Below are 18,973 nucleotides of genomic sequence, written 5' to 3'. Positions count from 1 at the left end.
GCTTTTAGGAAGTTGGATGATTGTTTAGAAGATTGATAGCAGTCGTGAGATCCTTCTTCTTCTCTTTCTTGGTTTAACGGCGTACTTAACGGTCATGGTGGCCATCTTTCAATGAATTACTAGACTTGATGGCAAGTAATTGGATAGTTTGTCTTCACTATGAACAAAGGAACAGTCTGGATGTGATTTGAACCCCTATTCTGCCTTGAGAAGATTAGAACCGACCACGCGATTAGTGAGATTCTTAATTTATTAAAGTTTACTATTTTGAAGACTTATTCTCTGAAGTCGTTCGAGAATTGGATTATTTAGCTATTCAAAATCTACGGCATCGTAAGGTCAAATGGGACGCAATAAACTGTGGGCGTTATAATTTTGATATAACAATTTAAATTGATAGTTGTTTATGAGAAGAGGCTATTTTTTTAATATTTCTTCTCATAAGAAGACAAATTGCTAACTCATTAAGAAAACAAATTTCTGCAACGCAATGCACACATCAGCAATTTCCCAATTGGAATCGAGAAAATGGTATGGTCGTAAAAGTATTCCCTGGGAAAGAATGGCACCTGTTGTTGGAAAAGTAAGAAACGGAAAAGCTTTTCCTAGCGTTGCATTGTTCTCCCAGCAGCAGCAACATCAACAAAAAAGCGCACAACTGAAGTGAGCAATCTGAAGCGCTGAACAGATGGATGAAAATTTGGGAAGGATCAAGTGTGGGATGACCTTGGTGCTCGTGACCTCGTTTTCCCATTCTCGGAACGCAACGCTACTGCTGGGGACTGGGGATGGATTGAAACGATTCTTCTGTTCGTGTTCGTGGCATTCCTTTATCCAGTGCTTGGCGACTCCTTCCAGCGATGGTCGCCTCGCAAGGAAAAACGAGGCCACGACACAATGGCAAGAAGGCCGCCTGCGCAACACCCGTGCAGCAGTACGCAGTATGCGGTGGGCGAGCGGGTACGAACACAACCGTACCCACACACTAGAATTCCTTGCAGGGGCTGCCCGGAGGTGCTGCACCGGGCGGCGCGTTCATTTTCTCATTTATTTCGCAACAACACCTTGACAATTGATTCCGTTTTTGGTCTTGTTTTTGTATATCCATCACTCGCCTCTCATCGAAGTAAGCTAAAAGCAAGAGCCGCTTGGGGAGGAATAAGGTCACGGCAGATGGTAGAAAGGATCTGGCTTGAACAATCCGTCCCAGACTCCATCATGTGCTGTGAAGACATCTGAAGCCAGCTTGCCTTGCTCATCAGCACCGAAATTATCGTCCGCTTCGGATGAGTCGATGAAGACGCTGTGAACGGTAGCTCCTGATGAGCCTGGTGCTGCTTGTCCTAGTGCCGAAACACAAGACTCTGGGGCACAAGATGTTGTCCTTGTTCCGAGCAATAACAATTACCCACAATCGTTCTTAGGTTTTCGTCTTGGTGGCTTGACATCGGCGGTGGTGGTCTACAGTCAGTCATTCGGTATGTAGAACGTTCGTCACGAACGTTACATTTGATGAGTTTCTTTGACGTCATTGACGTACCTAAGGGAATACGGTATTTCCTTTGCATTAAGGCAGTGTGATGAGGTGGGTAGTTCTTGTTCTTGGGAGTTCTCCGGCCCGATAGCGCACGTTCAATGTACGCACCAAGTACAATAGCGTGCTGATGATCATGGCAAATGACAAACGATTCGCCTGCGGGTTTTCGATTTTCTTCCCCTCCGAAAAGTGTGCGACTCTTGAGACCGGTGCGATGGTTGGGTTGACCTCGGGTGGGTGGGAGTCTCGCTAGCTCCGTTCAATTTGCTACAAGTTTGTTGTTCCAATTTCGCTCGGTGAACGTACTTTGGCGTGGTGCAGCACGGGTAGATTAAATCGAGAAAATGTTTGTCATTGAAAAATACAGCGCGCGCGGGTGAGTACGAGTCAATCAAGGTCGAACACGGGGACCGAACTTTACCACTTTGGAGGGTTCAAAAATAGGTTCAACAATTGGGTAGCTGCGCTGCCGTCTGATTAAGGGTTCCGCAAGCGACCGAAAAACGATCGCCACAAGGCAACCGGGGATGGTAGAATTGTAGAACGGTGAAATGAGTTATGGTAAATGTTATGCTCGGGACTGATAGAAAGGTCAGTAACTTGGTTGAGAGTTGGCGAAGCGTTTTGTTGTTGAACATGCAATTTGTTAATTTGATTTATGGCGCATTCACTCTAACGAATAGTAGTTTGCATAAAGTTGACTCTTTTGTTTCATTACTCAAAATAGTTATTCAAATGCGAATCCAGCTAGTTTTGTTAGATAAATCATAAGCATTGCGTTAGCCATTTTAGTAAAAAAAAAAATGCTACTCCAGTGCCTTCAGTGGTACTTGAATGAAACACTCACGCACCGAGATCTTTGCCAGGAGTCTCCGACAAACGAAGACGTACGTGGGCTTCTAATGCTCACCGGACCTGCCCCGGGGCTGGGTTTATATTTAGTGCGTAGCTCGTAAATCCAATAAATCAACCAACTTTCAGGCCCACCATTCCAGCACGGTTGATTGTTTGTTAGCGGTAGGACATTAGCAGCCGGCATCCATTTGCATGAAGTATAATTCAATGGCACTTTAACCTAACGAGCTTTTACGCGTGCTCTATGCTCAGGACGCTGCCGCTGCTGCTGCTCGTTGTCCGAAAAGGCGCTGTTATGGTGCTATTTTGAGCATACGAGCTTCTTAACACAATCATTGATCCACCGGCCGTTTTGTTTTGAGGGTATCAATGTCTACGGGACGCAATTCTTTACTGAGCCGTTGAAAGGTTCAATGAAGTCGTATGGTAGGACAGCTATCACGTAGTACGTAGTCCAGTCATCACCATCGTAGTATCGGTTGTTCATTTCTTGCCAGGATGAACACATTATGATCCTGCAGTCTTCTTTTGTTCTGCCACACAAGAACTTCAAGAGACATCCTGACTTGTGGTATTGGCCGTACTGCAGGTACTTCCCGTTGGCGATGCAATGTCAGAAAAATAAATCTAATTATTTGGACACTCGCTGTGGAGCTCGTATGCCGTAATGCCGTATATCCCGGGCCGGGAAGAAGGATTTGTGCTGACACTCGTAGTTGCTGCACAGTGAGATGCAGTGAGTACGCGGCCTGAAGCAAACGGACGGTTCTTAGCCGTTAGCCGAAGACTTCCATCGTCGTGGTGTGTAGTTGCCGTTGTCGCAAATTGGAATTGGGACATGTTTATTGAATTCGGCCCCACCAATAGCACGATCTACCATGGTAACGGTGTTTGATCGTAAAAAAAAACGGCAACCACACCCACCCGTACTCGTACGGCTCGAAAAACCGCAGCCAGCTAGACACGATGGAGCCGCCTGGTGCTTGATTGCTATCTTTTTGGCTGCGTCCGTACGCCCGTAGGCTTGTGTGAGTAAGCGCCCGGTTGTGTTGCTGTGTCTCGTTCGTGTTCGGTTCTGATCAATTTTGTTCCTTTATTCGCAGGGCTCTAGAGACTCCATTCGAAGTGGTGAATTCACTTTGGAGTGGAAGAATGGAAGGCGTACGCGACGGAGGCCTGTTTTTCTTGGTCGGTGCCAAGGATGCTCACCGCATGTACATGAACCATAACGAGAGTATAAACCGTGTATAGTTTAACATGCATATTCACAGTTGAAAGTGAAGCTAAGCATTTCCCGAACGACCAACATTCATCGTGATCATGTCCCTTTTCAGGGGAAAAGTGGCTGCGTCGCGTTGAACACATCAATACGCCTTGTTTTTTTAGGCTGTCAGTTGCATGATATGCTGCACCCCGGCTCTTGGTGCCTATTTGCCTAGCAAGAAAGCTCCAAATGAATGGGTAGACACGAGAACCATCCGATATAAGGTTACCCTAGCGCCTCCGACATAATGGCTAGTCGCTTCGTCAGCATAAATGAATGTTTTCCCGATGTGATATACGGCCACAGTTTCTGAGCTTTACACAAGCCAATTCTCACTTGTGCGGTGAGCAAGCAGTAGTTGTGGCGAGTTTTGACAACCGGGTTTTTATTTTGGCGAAAGACGAAATTTATCTTCCACCACAAGAGGCCATAAAAATTGCTTAGTTCACTACGTTTTCGGGTCGGTTCGTCGGGCTTACGAGTTCCGGCGCGTACGCTTCGCGCTCGCAGAGTGAAACTTTCTGCGATGAAAAATAAAACCAAAACAAAAATGGCCCCAGTACCCAATACCCCAACAGTGTTTGGCAACTTTCTGTCGTCAAACCATGCGAATCGATGATTTTTTTTTTGTTTCCTTGCTACGAACGTTGTTGTCGGGCTCAGAATATCTTGTTTTTCTGCCTCTGGAAAGGAAAGGAAAATCAATATGCTGTTTTCCAGAACGTTCACACCCACCGCTGAATCCTTTTCGTTCGTTTTCTCGGAGGATCTTTTGCGATAACTCGTTTTGCTGTTCCGTTTGGCCATATTTTTTTTTTCTATAGCTCTCTTTTTTCTCGATAGATCCAAAGGGTTCCGAAAAAGTGTTGGTGCACCGTATTGTTATACCCGTTCTCCCATGTGAATGCTTATTACCGAGAGCTGTGCATTTGGGAGCGTTCGGTTGTAGGAAATACAGTTTTGGAAGCGAAAGCCGTAAAAAAAAGCTTCCAACTACAACCAAATCTGTAGCGGCACTGTACACGACAGACAGCTTTTTTATGTATCGCTTTCCGGTCGGTTCACTGCCCTCGGGGAAAAGTGCATTGTCGTTTGGAAGTGTGAGAGAGAGAGAGAGAGAGAGTAAAAAAAACCTTACCCAGGTACAAAGCGAACCGGAAGATAAGAGTTGGCAAAGGTACAACATGGTATTTATGGCGTAATAGTATTTTCTTGTTTGCCCTCTTTGACGTAGCTGTAGTGTAGGGCAGTGTGGTGTAATTGATATTTTCCACAACATACATCGATTTGGCAAATGGGATGAGATTGGTCCGGGACATGGAAGTTATGGAAAAATGGGTTGAAGGATATGTAGTTGCATGAACATCATGAGATATTGATGATAACTTCGTATAAAAAGAATATTGAAATTCAATGAGAATACTCCTTCCTATGAGCTAACTCCTCCCCGAAGAGCATTTTTGAGTATAAAAACTTGTGCTTGTTCTTATCCAAATTTCAATAATATTAAAATTAGAAATAATTGGGGAAAAAGTGCCAGACAAAAGATGCCTAGCCTTAAGCAACACGCGTGATGGGTGAACTATGGGTTGGATTAAATACTGACAAAGGGCTTGGTCGGAGGTCACCTCTAGCCTAAGGTACCAGTTAGTCTGAAGTCCTCAAACATTTATTTGTTATAGTTGAAGATTTCAAAAACATTGCTAAACAAATCAAATTCACATTTTTATAGAGTTTAAACAAATACCTCGAGCCTAAGCGAGGGATTGGGTGGGATCATCATCCAACAACAAGACATTCTGAAGATCTGAGGGACTTTCATTCGCCAACATTAACCGTAAGAACCCGTGGCACAAAGAATTAATGAGGCACAGCGCAAGGCATAAGCTGTTTCTCATTTCGGCCACAAGGGTCGTTTCAACAACAGTGACGTGGTCGCTAGGGACCTCAACTCTCAAGAGTCCAGGTCTTCCAATAAACCTCGAATATAAGGAGAATTCCTTGCCGTCGAGAGGACTGACTGATCGCACAAATTGTAGTCATATTGACTACAAGGTCCAACATTTTTCTAGAATCGTTCTTAGAATTCCACTCGCCACTACCATTCTGACATTTAAGCACGCCATTTGTTGGTGAAAAAATAAAAAAGAGGATAAGTAACATGTCCTAGTCATGAGACATATGTGTAAAGATTTGCGCTATCTTTCGCTTGTACTCTCAATATGAGAAACATCTGGTTGGAAGCTTATTTATTTCCATGTTTCCGTTGGTTGTACATTCAGGTGCCATCTTGAACCGCATTGGAGACAGTTGGGAACATCAGCGTTTCCATCGTAACTGTGTGTGTGTGTTTTTCCTTTTCCCTACATTAAGGACAATGCAGAGCAAAAAAAAAGAAGATCCCGTCATATTAACATTTTACCAGAGCGGCTTGACTCTCAAACCAGTCCGTTACAGTAAGCGGAAATGGTAAATATCCGCTTCACAAATTGTCGCTTTCGTAAGCTTTTCGTCGCAAAAGGTAAATCGTTGGCAAAGTACATATTACATTGGCGCTTTCACCCCCCCCTCCCTCCCCCCATATGTCAGTAGCTAGACGGGGAGGTTGTGTTTATGAAGCAAAAAGAACGGGACGGCCGTTTATTTAGTCGACCGAATTTTCATCCCCCATTCAGCGTTAGCTTTTGCCGGTTGCTCTTTTGGGTGACAGGGAGAGGACCGTTTATTGCCAGGCAACGTACAGGACGCGGTCACGGCGTCAAGTCCATTTGACCTGGACGTTGGGAAAGATACAGGGAAAAAGATAGCCCTTTTTTTTGCTCTCTCTCTCTCGCGTCGCCTCTTTGTTAACGTGAGTCAAAATGGCAAACATACTGTCCCCGTTTCATAAAGCGGTGGCATCGCGTTTTTAATGTTTTCTCCACGTAGGCAGAGTGGATTGCATAGGTATGCAGAAGCTGCCAGTTGTAGGAGAGGGATTAAGGCTTTGCTGCTGACACCGTCCGTTCATCCGTCCGTGCAGTGCTTGGTTCGCTCCGAGATGGCTCAGAAATGTGGGCTGGGTAACTGGGTCAAACTGATGCTGCTGCGGTTGAACGTTGAGCAGGCGTTCGTCCTTGCTTTGGCGGTTGCTTTTTACGATGCCAAAACTGCAAAAAGACACCATCTGGCGCACGGTAAAGTGTAAGTGAAGCTTTTGCTGCGCACTGAGACAGAAGGTTGAAGAAGGCGAGGGAGAACACGTAAAGTTATGACTCATGACCCTCCGGAGGATATCGGAAGCTTATACCTTTTCTTTGCAAAGCAGCATTCGCAGTCAGTTTTATAATCTTCACAATGCAATCGGGACTATCGTGTGCCGTGACATCGGCAGTTGCAATTAAAAAAACCGTACTCTTTTAACAAATTAAGAATGTAAACACTATCGTAGACCATTGTTTCCAGCAAACAAAATGGAGATGAATATCTTTTTATGTAATGTTGGAGATTATACTTGATGAGGATGAGACCAAGGTATGTTTTTTCACAATATTCTTTGAACTTCGAGTTTGAGCTTGTGTTCGGGATAGTGTGGCTAAACTTAAAGCGCTCGTAAAATACGGAACTTTAGACACAAAATGGAGTTCCCCTTCAAGTAAAAGGACAAGGGTTTTAAAGAGGTCTCAGAGTCATTTAGAGAGTACTCTTCAGAGTTGTGTATAGTACCGCACTGGAATAGAATCTCGTAACAAAACTTCCTTGTTCCCTATTCTTGGAACAGATTTGTTTTCCTGTTTGTGATAAAGCGAGTGCGTTAAGGGCGATTCGGGGAAATCGATGGACAAATGTCAGCTGAACCGCTTCGAAAACATCATTATCTGTTTGAGTGTTCGACGCGAGATAATTAAATCTATTGTTCTAGATTGTAATGCTTGTTACGAGTGTTTATGTGGAAGAACCGAAATCAAGCTTTAATAGTTAATGCTGTTTGAACTAACGACATTTTCCCAGTTTTAGTTGGTATGTGTTGGTCTGTATTCGATGTAAAGAAAAACTTGGTAGCAATGTGTTTAAACTCTTTTAAGTATAAAAAGGAAAATTAATAGTTCTTGGTCAAATGTAGAAAATATTCTTAAGCAGACAAGTTGTTCCCATGAAGCACAAGCTAGAACAAAACTGAAATAATAGTAAAATGAAATTTAATGAAATGCTTCAACTCCCAATACCATACTGGTGATGATTATGAATTTACTCTTTTCCTCCCCCGTAACCAGGCGACTGCGAGCGCAATTGCGAGAGTAAATGGGTTAATGAGCGGATTTTATAGACAGAGCCACTTCCTATTCCTGCGAGGCATCCGGACACGAGTCCAGACCGCACACCGACCGACTTCATCGTCATTTGCGATTCGGTACGACACAAGCCTCGTGCTCTCGGTGCACAGGTGGAAAAAGTTCTTCCGGCGCGTTTAAAGGCTTTTGGAGTGGGGCCCAGTTTTAGCAGCAGCGCTCCGAGCTGAGTTGATGCGAGTTAACGAGGTGCAGATAGAATTATGTGAGGCTTCCAAGGCAAGCTTTTATGCTTAGTGTGGCGTAAATTGGTGTATGCAGCTATTAACTTCATTAAGGGGTTTTTTTGTGGATGCTGCAAAGGTTTTTTTAAGGGGATTTTCTATTATGAAAATTTTCAAAATACTTCATTTTGAAACTGTGGTTGCTGTCTGCCTAGCATTCATTTCTAACACGAGTGTCGCTTTTCGATTTATCACCGTACCTATTCCGAGATGCTATCAACACGATTGTATCGTGTTAACCCGAGCACGTTTCAGAGCTGGTTGGGCTGAAAATAGATGTGCCACTTACACTCTGACAACGCAGCCGGTGGCAATATTATATTAGCTGGAAGGCGAAAGGTGCGCCATCTGCAGGACTGCCTGGAACACTGACGGGGCTGATATTCATAAACACTCCAAAACGACCCCCTCGACAACAAAAAAAGGGAAGCCTGTCCGTGTGAGCAGGATACCGAACCAGGATGATCTCTTATTTGAGCAGGTGACGAACGGCTCGTGTGCTATTTTTGGGCATCCGACAGCATCCAGTCTACTGGCGTTACTCCGTTCTACCAGGTGAAAATGGAAGGTGACTTTTTGTCACCTTTACATGTGGTTTTTGGCTGTTGTGCGGTAGAACACCGGGTAAGGTTGGCACGTAATAGAGCTTTCATGAGTGAGCCTGGTAACGTGTGTTGATGGGAGGATGGCTTTGCCTTTGTTTTGCTGCTGCGGACGGTGATTCTTGATACCGGCAACAAATGGAGCAGAATGATATTTTTGGCTCAAGAACTTTGGTAGCAAAAACAAGAAAGATCTTAAGTAGTTGCTATCAAAACAGGCAGGTTGGTTGAAGTGATATTGAGTAAAGTATCAGTAAAAGAAACTGAGAATACCTTGACAAAAGTCTCCCGAAGTGTGTTCCTAGTACTTCTCCTCATGTCCACAAAAAAAAAGTAGCTCAAAAGCCTACGAAGGCAACTTAAACCGTCTAATGCTGCCCTTAACGACCTTTTACTTTCATTTCTCCATTTTGCTGCTACTGGGTGAGCAAAGCTTGTCAAAACTTTCGCGAGACAATGATTCATGCGCGCATTGCCAATATGGCATTTCAACGTTACGGTGTGCCGTGAAGCACCGAAAAGCAAAATTTGCACAGGACATGTGGTTGCAATATTGAAATTCGCCGCGACGGGCTCACCAAGATGTTTGACCTTTTTTCCGCCAAGTTGACAACGGTTGACATGAATAAATTGAAGGTGTACAAGCAGCGCAGGCACAACCTGTGGCGGGCAAACCATTTTTGATGTCGTTGATGAAACGTTCGATTGTGACATACGGAAATGAAGCACAAGCTTCGGTTTGATGCCATTCGAGAAGGCTGGTCTTTTTTAATATTAGATTTTGATTTTGCATTGATTTCTGGGTATGGTTACATCAAGGATGGTATCTTTTGGGACACAGTTGCAGTGAGATAGATAGAGGGGGGGGGGGATGCTTGGAGTATAGAGTTCAGGAGGAGAACGTCAGATAGGTAGCTGATGAAAATTTCCCTTTAACGAGCCTTGATGACGCTGAATTTTAAATCGACAGCGAGTTACACAATTTCGGTCCTAATAAAGGAACTTAAGAATCATATAAGACCTTTGCAATCATATAATGGAATCATGCATGGTATGAGAGGAGAATTACAAAGTGATAGTGGAACTTTGAAATCAAGTGTAGAGCCGCTACAATGACGAGCTCTACGAGCTGTACGATGATCTCACCATCGCGCAGCGAATTAGACTCGCCAGGCTCCGGTGGGCTGGTCACGTCATGAGAATGATACCGGACAACCCAGTCCGTAAAGTCCTTTTAGGCTGTCCACACGGTGGCGTGGTAGGTCTAAATTGAGATGGAGTGATGGCGTTGATGCGTCCGCCAGAACGGTCGGGATAACGGATTGGCAGACGACGGCGATAAACCGTGAGCGGTATGGAGGATTATTGCAGCTGGCCAAGACCGCAAAGAGGTTGTAGCGCTTGTTAACTTTAGTGTTTCTCTCAAGTGTTTGATCCAATCCTGTTCCTTAAGAAACATAATTCAATCGTTTGTTTTTATCCACACGCCATCGAATTTAAATTTAAACGGGTTAAATGCGACAATAGTTTGGAAATATTATTTAAAATACTATTTCCATAATACAGGAATAATTGTAAAATTCCATGTCACATTGAAAATATCCTCTAACAGTTTGCAACATTCCATTATATGATTGCAAACGTCCACAACGGGTTCGCAATATTCCACTTTTTATATGATATATTTCCTTAATTGCCTTAAGTAATTTGACAATTCCTTTATCCCTAAACAAGCTTCAACGATAATCACTCACCAAGAACTTGTACCAAAAAGAGAAAACTTATTTTTTTTCTTCCACAAACAGACTAGAGCCACCCGCTTACAGGACATTTGATCTGTGCAGCCACAACAATGGCCACTGGGTTCGTGCTAAAGTCTTTCACGCCAGTGCTTCATCCGAATGCAGACCAAAATCTTTTAATCTTTGAATAATTTGGTCATGTACTTTGTTTTCGCCGTTGCTGCCGCAAGGTCACGTTAGGGAATTGTTTTAAAGCCCGCCCGTTCACCGCTTTGCATGTCCGGAGCGAAAAGGAAGCCACTCATTTCCATAGAAAGCACGAAGGGATTCTCGGCGTTAGCGATGGTTTCTGTGTGGGTAGATTCTCGCAGCAAGCGGACCTGCCCGAAAATGAGGTGCGTTTGGGGAGGCTTTCATAAAATTAGGAGCGCGAGGTTGTTCTAGGAAAGCCGTCCTTTTTAGCAAGCCCTCGGCATGATTTAGGGAGGGTTCTGTGTTTCGGTATAGGCTGATTCGATATTCGCCGTGCGGTTTCGGGGTTTGTTCTCAGCACTTCCATGAAGGCACCATGTCCAAACACGTTCAGGCTCATGAAGTTTTAAAGAGTTCGGATGGCAAACAAATTTGAATAACATGACACAATAACAGCGACCGATTGTTTTATGGCAGCGGTCTTGTTCGACAAGACCGCAGAAAGCTCCACGGTTCTAATCAGCAGATCTTTCAAGAAGTGTGATTCGTGAGGAGTTTCAAGCATGATCTCTGAGTTACGGAGAAAAGCTTCTTTTTAAGATGATAATTAATCTTAATGAGAGGCCTGCGTCAGAAATTAATTGTGACCATAAGTTTAACTTACAGCGTGCGCTTGCAATTTGATGAAATGAACTGTGAAGATGTTTTTGATTAATATCTCCATCGAATCTTGCCATAACATCTTTTCTGAAGTAACACTTTAAGCTGTCAGTTTATCTTTGTGGTTTCATGGCTTGAGTACAAATAATTCGGAAGATACAGATTGATAATAAATGAGATTCGTGTCATTTCCACTTAGTTTTTCCTCCCGATGCTTCGAATGTAGTTACTTAGTCCCATAACGAATCAGAACAATCATTCAAGGATGTGATAACGGGCTGATGTTTCGATGAGCGAGACAAAAGCGGCCAAAGAAAAAACACTGAAGAGATTTGCTAGATTTTGACTTCATTTTCGATTACCTTCTACCAGCGTTCGTTCCGACAAGAGCCTGTCGTTCAATTATCCTCCAACGGAGAAGGACTTCCCGCTTTACCTTGCTGCTGTACCAAACTTCCTGCACGTTTTATGTCACCTTGCTTTAGTATCCCGATGGAATGAAGCTTTTCATTCACCGTACGGTTTCGTTGACTCAGTCTAGGTTGACTTTTCTGCCGGGTTTCGTGTTTTGCTCGATCCTGCCCGGTTTGTGTTGTGGTAAAAATAGTCCTACCAAGGAGGGGTTTCGTTGGGTACCTTCGCTCGTACCTTCTTGTACCTTGCTTCGATAAGGAGCTTTATGAGGGTGAACACACACACAAAAAACTCAGTATCGTCTAGTCGAAAGATCCTGGCAGTCACCGGGGTTTGAGTGATGCCTAGCTCAAGAATAGACCGCGCTAGACGGCAGGCAGAGTTTTGTCAACCCCTCGAGAACGTACCGTATCAATGGCTAAGCATGAAAAACGGGAAAAGGATCCTTACACTGATGTGCTTCAGACGAACCGCAAACACAACGCTCTGGAGCGGCGCACGTACAGAAAAACACACACACACACGAGCATAATGTGGCCTCAGCTTCCAGCTTAGTCGCTTTTCGGGCCGGGCTAGGGGCTTTGCGGTGAAAGTGTTCTCCGCCCTGCACTCACCGGGGCTAACAATAGCGTGCCGAAGTAGACGCGGACACAGCGGCACGGCTGCCGAACGAGTTCACGTTAGTATAAATGGCAAGAGTTCGAAAACGAGGCATTGTTGCTGAACGAGCCACGTACCGGGCGTGCCGGTGTACTGCGCCCGCGGAATGCGAGAGGGTATAAATAGTGGTAAAAGTATTTTCAGGGCCATCCAAGACACATTATCATTCTCGAGACAAGGGTGACGAAGCAGCAGGACAAGTGAGTGTGCGAAAGGATGTAAAATATCTTATCCTCACACACACACACACACACACGCCGGGCGATGAAGAGGTTATGCGTCGAAAGTCATTCAGGTTTCAATGGCCGCTTCAATGGTTTTGTGGACGGAATCGCCTGACGGGATTAGCCCGCGGGGCCATTACCGTTAGATGGTTACAATATTTTCCCCGGGTTAAATATGCTCTGTTTGGGGGGATGACTTTGCCGGCACCGGAATTTCGGTCAAAAGGTCAATGTGGATGTGAAGGAATCGTAAGTGTGGGTAAGGATATGTGGGCTATTACTGTCAATTTACTTACAATAGAGTGCAGCTGCAGATAAATTTGTGTGGCGAGTGAGAAGAGTACAGAATAAATCCGGTGTACTTAGACTCGGTGTCAGGGCATAAGTATATGAAGTCTGTTTTGACATGGATGAATATTAAGTTGTAGGAAGTCTAGTTATGCTTGGCATCCTCAAGATTTATTTTATTTTAGACCTACGAGAATGAGATTTTGTGGTAGCAGGGCTTGGGTTCAAATCCCATCCGAGACGTTCCCTGATAATGAGGAATGATTATCAACAAAGTCACAGAAATGGCCGTCGGGGTCTAAAAGGCCGTTAGGCTAAGAAGAAGAACTACTGTCTTGAGCGATATTGATTGTACTGAACATAGTTTCTTTGATTTAAATCAACTATTGGAGAATCAGAACTGCCTACTCAACAGTTTTTCAACAGTCAGAACTGCCTTCCGGAAAAAAAGATCGAACGCTCGCCAACAGGAGTGCCAATGCTTTCCCCACATACACCGATATTTGCTGATGCGTTTCGATTGCATCCGTCTCCGTGACTGGATGATATTTTATTCAGGCGGAATTGTAAAGCAGCTCAGCTCGGCTGCCACGGCTGCCAATATCGCTTTCTATTATTTACGTACGAAAAAAAAGAGAGAAAAGAAGTGATTCTTTTGAGGAAGATATGGGGAACTTCACGTCGGCCACACGCCATGTTTGCTTAGCCATTCGGCGTTTCGAATGTGCAATCTGCTACGCTGCTACCTTCCTTCCTTCCTTTTATAAGAGATGGAAAATTCCAAATCGGCTGTGATTTATCGCATGACAAGTTGTAAGCTATTTATCGAAAGTCTTACGCTATTTTTTTTCTGTGCACATGGCGGTACTGTATCGCTAACTGGGAGCGGCCCGGTTCCGGACACCGATTCCGACAGACAAAAGACGGTTTTACAGGGAGCGCGGCATTCGATTCAAAGAAAGCAACAATTCAATCTTCTTCCCGGGTGAACAATTACACGCCTCGTCAGGCTACCACCCATCAGCCCCCGATAGGACGATTGTTGCGTCGGCTGGTGGTGCTAAAGAAATTGATTGGCAGTTGGGAGCTTCATACTGCACCTTTTGATTGGAAAATGTGTGCATAAGCACACACACACACACACTTGAATAAGTAATGCATGATCGATCGAGAACAGGGATTCCTTGAGCGTGAAGCACTTGCACCGAAATGGCAGCCCATATACTAATGCGCGCATTTCTCTTTCCCTCTTCCACAGAGTCCGAAGTTTGCTCCCCCGATCGAGTTTGTCGACCAGGCCACGCTGAGCCCCCCGGAGGGTTACAAAGACGGCAGTGGGCTGCTTGACAATGCACTCGGCGGAGCACTCGGTGGGCATGTCTTCGGTGCACAACATATTCAGCAGCTCCAGGTTATCCAGCGGCTACAGCAGCAACGGGCTGCCATGTTGGCAGCCAGAGCTGCTGCTGGCCAGCAGGGACAACAAACGGGCACCGCAGGCCAAGGCCAGGCTGGTTCCCAAACCGTCTCCACTAGTCAACAACAGCAGCAGCAGCAGCAGCAACAGCAGCAGCAGCAGCAGCAACAGCAACAGCAACAGCAGCAAGCCCAACAAACCGCTGTATGTACAGAATGCGCAGAATGTGCGGAATGTGCGGCGAAGCAGATGCATGACGAAGGTAAGATGACGTAGGCCGTATATGACATGGTAAGCGATTTAAGACACTCCTGGGAGATGTATTCCACCCGTACGCGTAATTGCTTATTGTTGTAATTCAAAGTTAAAGTTAAAGCTACGAGAGATATCCTCTTGTAGACCTCATTTTGTAACTACCAACCTGTTGCCAGTTGTCACATTTTATTTTTGGGTGAACTTCAAGAGCCCGATTTACGTCCCACCTTTAGCGCTATAAAATTGGACGTTTTCCAGTAACAGACTTAGGTCGTTCGTTAGGCAGAAATCGATTTCTACTTCATTAAACGAAAGGTTTCTTTGACCTTTTGCTCCTGCGTTTGAGACGTAGCGTCCCTATTTTCGTCCACCAGGATCCATTAACGGTTTCAGGAAATGGACAATATTGTGGATGATTTTCGAACCTTCGCTCTGACAGCTCAATCAATTGCCCGCAGGCCGATCGGCAGGAGATGAGAATGGAAATGCCATCGCGCACGGCAGCGGCAGCAGCTTCACCGTATGAATGAAGCTCATTTGTTGTGCTAATTTTGCTGTCTTTCTAATAATATCCCTGACCTTAGGAATTGCTGTGAATCAATGGGCGAGTACTTGCAGTACACGCTGACAAGAGTGAACTAATTTGCTCCATTATCTTCCGACCGCCATAACAGTGTTCGGTGGTGACTGTTGAAACAGGAACCACTCCGGAACCTATTACACAATTGAATTTCGAACGGAACGGAAGGATGGCTTTGGTGGGTGGTGTTGTGAAAACGCATGACACGGTTGGTTTGACAGGTTTGACCAACAACCAGCGACTGTGGTGAATCATTTCCATAAAAAAGTAGAGCTTCGGCGTGATTATTATTTACGCTTAGCTGTCTAATGCAGGACGCTGTCTGACTTCTACCGGAAGCGAAACGCAACAAGTAAACGATGTCTCGGTCACCACACCTTCTCCTGGAAATGATCAAACGGATATTGGTGTTTCATTGCGTTTCGCTTCCGGCGCACGTGGTCGATCCGGAGGAAACTACAAACTAGTCGTCGTCGAGTAGCGGAAAGGGATAGACGAGCTTTCGTGAACCGTGACCTACGTACAGCCGAGGGGGCTCTCACCCTCGCCCATTTCGAACCAGTCGAAACCGTTCTCTGTCACGCGTGACTGCAACTGTTGGTGAGCTAAGCTTGGTAGCGTCGAGGGTACCTATGCCGCGATATCAAGTTTCGCCCCATCCTGGACGCGGTCGCTTGGTCGCGCTTGATAGCTGAATCCTCGGCAAGCGATACTTGTAAATACGCTTGCAATGTTTGTGGACGAGTGACATTTTCCCCTGGCAGCACGGAAGCACGGTTCGACGGTTGCGAGCGGGCACAATTTGACATTTATCGCCAACTGAAGCACAACTACCGGAACCAAACCTACCGGACCCATCGGGTCTCCTGTTTAGCGGGCAATTATTAAGCTTTCGGGTAGATTCACCGTATCACTTTGGAGTTGGGGTGAGCCACACCCTGGAAGGGACAGATAAGATGTGAGGCACCAAGCCTCACATAACCGCGCAATATGTCGTGGAGCGCTTTCGGCAAGATATTCGCCATCTTTAATGAGCCTTTCAATTGCTGTTCAAGACTGGTTATTGGCGTTATACCCGGCTTTTGACAGCAGCGTGAGGCAAGTCAAATACAAGCATCAGGGATACGAAATTGGTAACGCACGAGTGGCCAGTGTTGGCATGTTTGGTCTGGAAGCCCTGGCAACTGATGATGCTGTCAATGTTTGGTTTGCCGGCCGTCTCTGGTCCACCGGTTGCAAGGGGAAAACTATCTTCATTAGCACTGGCTAGACACGGGCTGATTTAAGTTGACATTGGTGGCTTTGATACCATGGGACATGGGAGAGACAAAATGCCCTAATCGCAATCACTATGCGACAGAGCAACTCTGTGGACGCTTTTGCATAGAGACTTCGGACTAGAACTTGGGGTTTCAATAGCGCTTGCGCTAGAAGGTTGATGATGTTTGTGTTTTTTATTTGGGGTTTCCTTGGAATTCTCGTCCATTGCTGTTCGAATCAGTTCGATTTGGAAAAGTTAATACCCCTGAACGAAAGCGCGTCCTGCTGTCATTAACAGAGCACAGCAATAAGCTCCGATCCGGGGAACTATTTCGTTTTTCATTTTACATTTCACAGATTGGCGATTGGTTTTGAAGTTGTGAGGCAAACATTTTCCTGAGCTTTTTTTTGTCTTTAGTTTGCTCATAAATTGCATCGAGCTCAGTTAAAAATAAAAGCTGTACGACGAAGCGAGTTTTTTTATTTATGATTTGTTTTCAGCTCATTGCGAGAGGGGGTTGGATTGGAGTTCCAAGTATTAGGGAACTATATTCCTGATACCGTTCTATTGTGTGCCGAAACTGTTCTTGCAGAGAATGGGATGCAAAGCCTGATGAACGAAAAGTTGGCTGCTACTAGCGTTCTACTCATACTTAGAAATATGTTCTGAAGTCGATATTTATCATATTTCCCCGATCATGTTTCTTTCGAGAGAAACAAATTCTTGGTGGCTGTCGTCCAGCCCAACTTTCCAGACGTTTCGAATGTTCGCTTAACATCAAACTTCTAATCGCTCAAAGGTTCGTAATAGGATGCTCTTTGTTTGGTTGCTCCAAGCGCAAAGTTAACGTCTTCCGTTTTCTACTGAGAATTGTTTGCCATCGCCCCCCCCACGGGTTTGTCGCTTCTTTCGGAAATGTAAAAAGTTGACGCCCCAAAATGTTCGACTCAAATTTTTACGCTTATTGTCGCTTTTGCGAATATGCACCAACGCATCGATCATAACATCCGGAAGTCTCTACCCGAAGGCCCACTCGTTCGGCAAATGAATGAACCACGGTTGTGCTGGCGAAGGGTCGTTCTGGTCATTGCATCTGGTCGCCGACCAAACCCGATTGCCACCCCCGGGGGGGAGAGAACACAAACACACAAAGGAGCGGTTTATTTATGCTACACTGTCTCGCTTGAAACAGTGCGAACGTCCATAAAGAAAAACAGGGGGGAGTGAAGAACGCGTGTTCCACATATAAATATTATTTTCTGTTTGTCTCACGTTATGCTTTGATTTCGATTTATGCTATGCATGCCCGGACGGACGAACGAAGCTGACGGCATGTGGTTTCGATTGAACTGACTGTCCGTCCGGGATCGTGGCCGGTTGGGACGATCAGTAGCGTGAAATCGGTACGAAGCAACCAGTTTTGTTGTGCCGGTCGGTACCATTCCGAAATTTCCCTGCCCGGAAAAGGGGTGAGACCCGGCTGTTCCAGTTCCACGGGTGTACATCAGGGTTTTCTGTTCGGACGAGTCGGTTTCAATTTATTCCGCAAAGTTAACCGATCGCGATTGGACGCAATCAATTTCGGTGGCAGTGGCTTCTACACTCGAGTGCGACCGGTAGATATTCCGAAGGATAGCCATCGTTGCTGAGCGCTTAGCTATGAATAGTTGAAGTTCTGTGAAGGTAGTCGTTGGAATGTTTGTACACTAATCGCGTCAAATCATTCCCAGTGGGCTGGTGGATATCTGCACCGGATTAAGTGACTCGTGCTTCAGATATTCCGAAGGCCCAAAAATCGATTTCCGGCTGTCCACAGCAGAGCGCGGTCGGAACAAACAAGACCTAACGGCGAAAATCACTTTACCTAAAATTATGTGAAATAATAATCAAGTGCTGGGTGGCCGGTGTGCAAAATGTGAAAACGAGAGGAAAATTGGTGACAAATTGGGGAATGAAATTAATTGGCATCGCGTGTTTTGGGTGGCGTGGTGCGTGCGTGCTCGTCTGCTGACTGTTCCTGCGGTTTCCCGAACCTGTCGCTAATGAACTTTATGCGGAACAAGGAATAAGAGAGTGTGTGTGAGTTTTTCGACGTGGAGGCTCGTGAATGCTTATGTGTCTGTGTGTGTGAAGGTTGGAAAATAAATAATTTTTGTCCACCACAGCTCAGTGAAATAAAAACAAAAACCTTGCGCCATGCTGGGGTCCCATTCCCACCGGACCGGACTCACAATGGGTTTGCTGGTAGCGATAAGAGCGAGGTACTGATTTGTTGAGCTTTACACTTATTGTGTCGCCCAACGCCACCCGTAACGATGTGTTTATGGTAGGAGAACCCAGAAAAAGATGGTGCAGACCAGAACCCCCCCGCCAAAAAAGGTTCATTAATTCTGTGAGCAGCATAAATGAGTATGAGAGTAATAAGTGAGTCGAGCTTCTAACGAGCTGAGAGTATCGGGGTGAACCGAGC

The 18,973-nt window shown here is 45.3% G+C and overlaps 1 protein-coding gene across 8 annotated transcripts in view; it reads left to right on the top strand.

Annotated features, from left to right (window-relative positions):
- LOC118502978 overlaps positions 1–18,973 on the top strand; it is a 69,504-nt gene that overhangs the window by 32,422 nt on the left and 18,109 nt on the right. For all 8 annotated transcript variants that reach the window (XM_036035749.1, XM_036035750.1, XM_036035754.1 and 5 more), the window contains one exon: positions 14,249–14,669. In XM_036035749.1, coding sequence (XP_035891642.1) covers positions 14,249–14,669 — 421 coding nt within the window. The remainder of the gene's footprint in view (positions 1–14,248; positions 14,670–18,973) is intronic.

This window comes from Anopheles stephensi, chromosome 2 (genome assembly GCF_013141755.1).
Source record: "Anopheles stephensi strain Indian chromosome 2, UCI_ANSTEP_V1.0, whole genome shotgun sequence".
In the NCBI taxonomy this organism is placed as follows: domain Eukaryota; kingdom Metazoa; phylum Arthropoda; class Insecta; order Diptera; family Culicidae; genus Anopheles; species Anopheles stephensi.
Note: the sequence above shows the minus strand (reverse complement) of the source record. Positions and strands in the feature narration are given on the sequence as shown.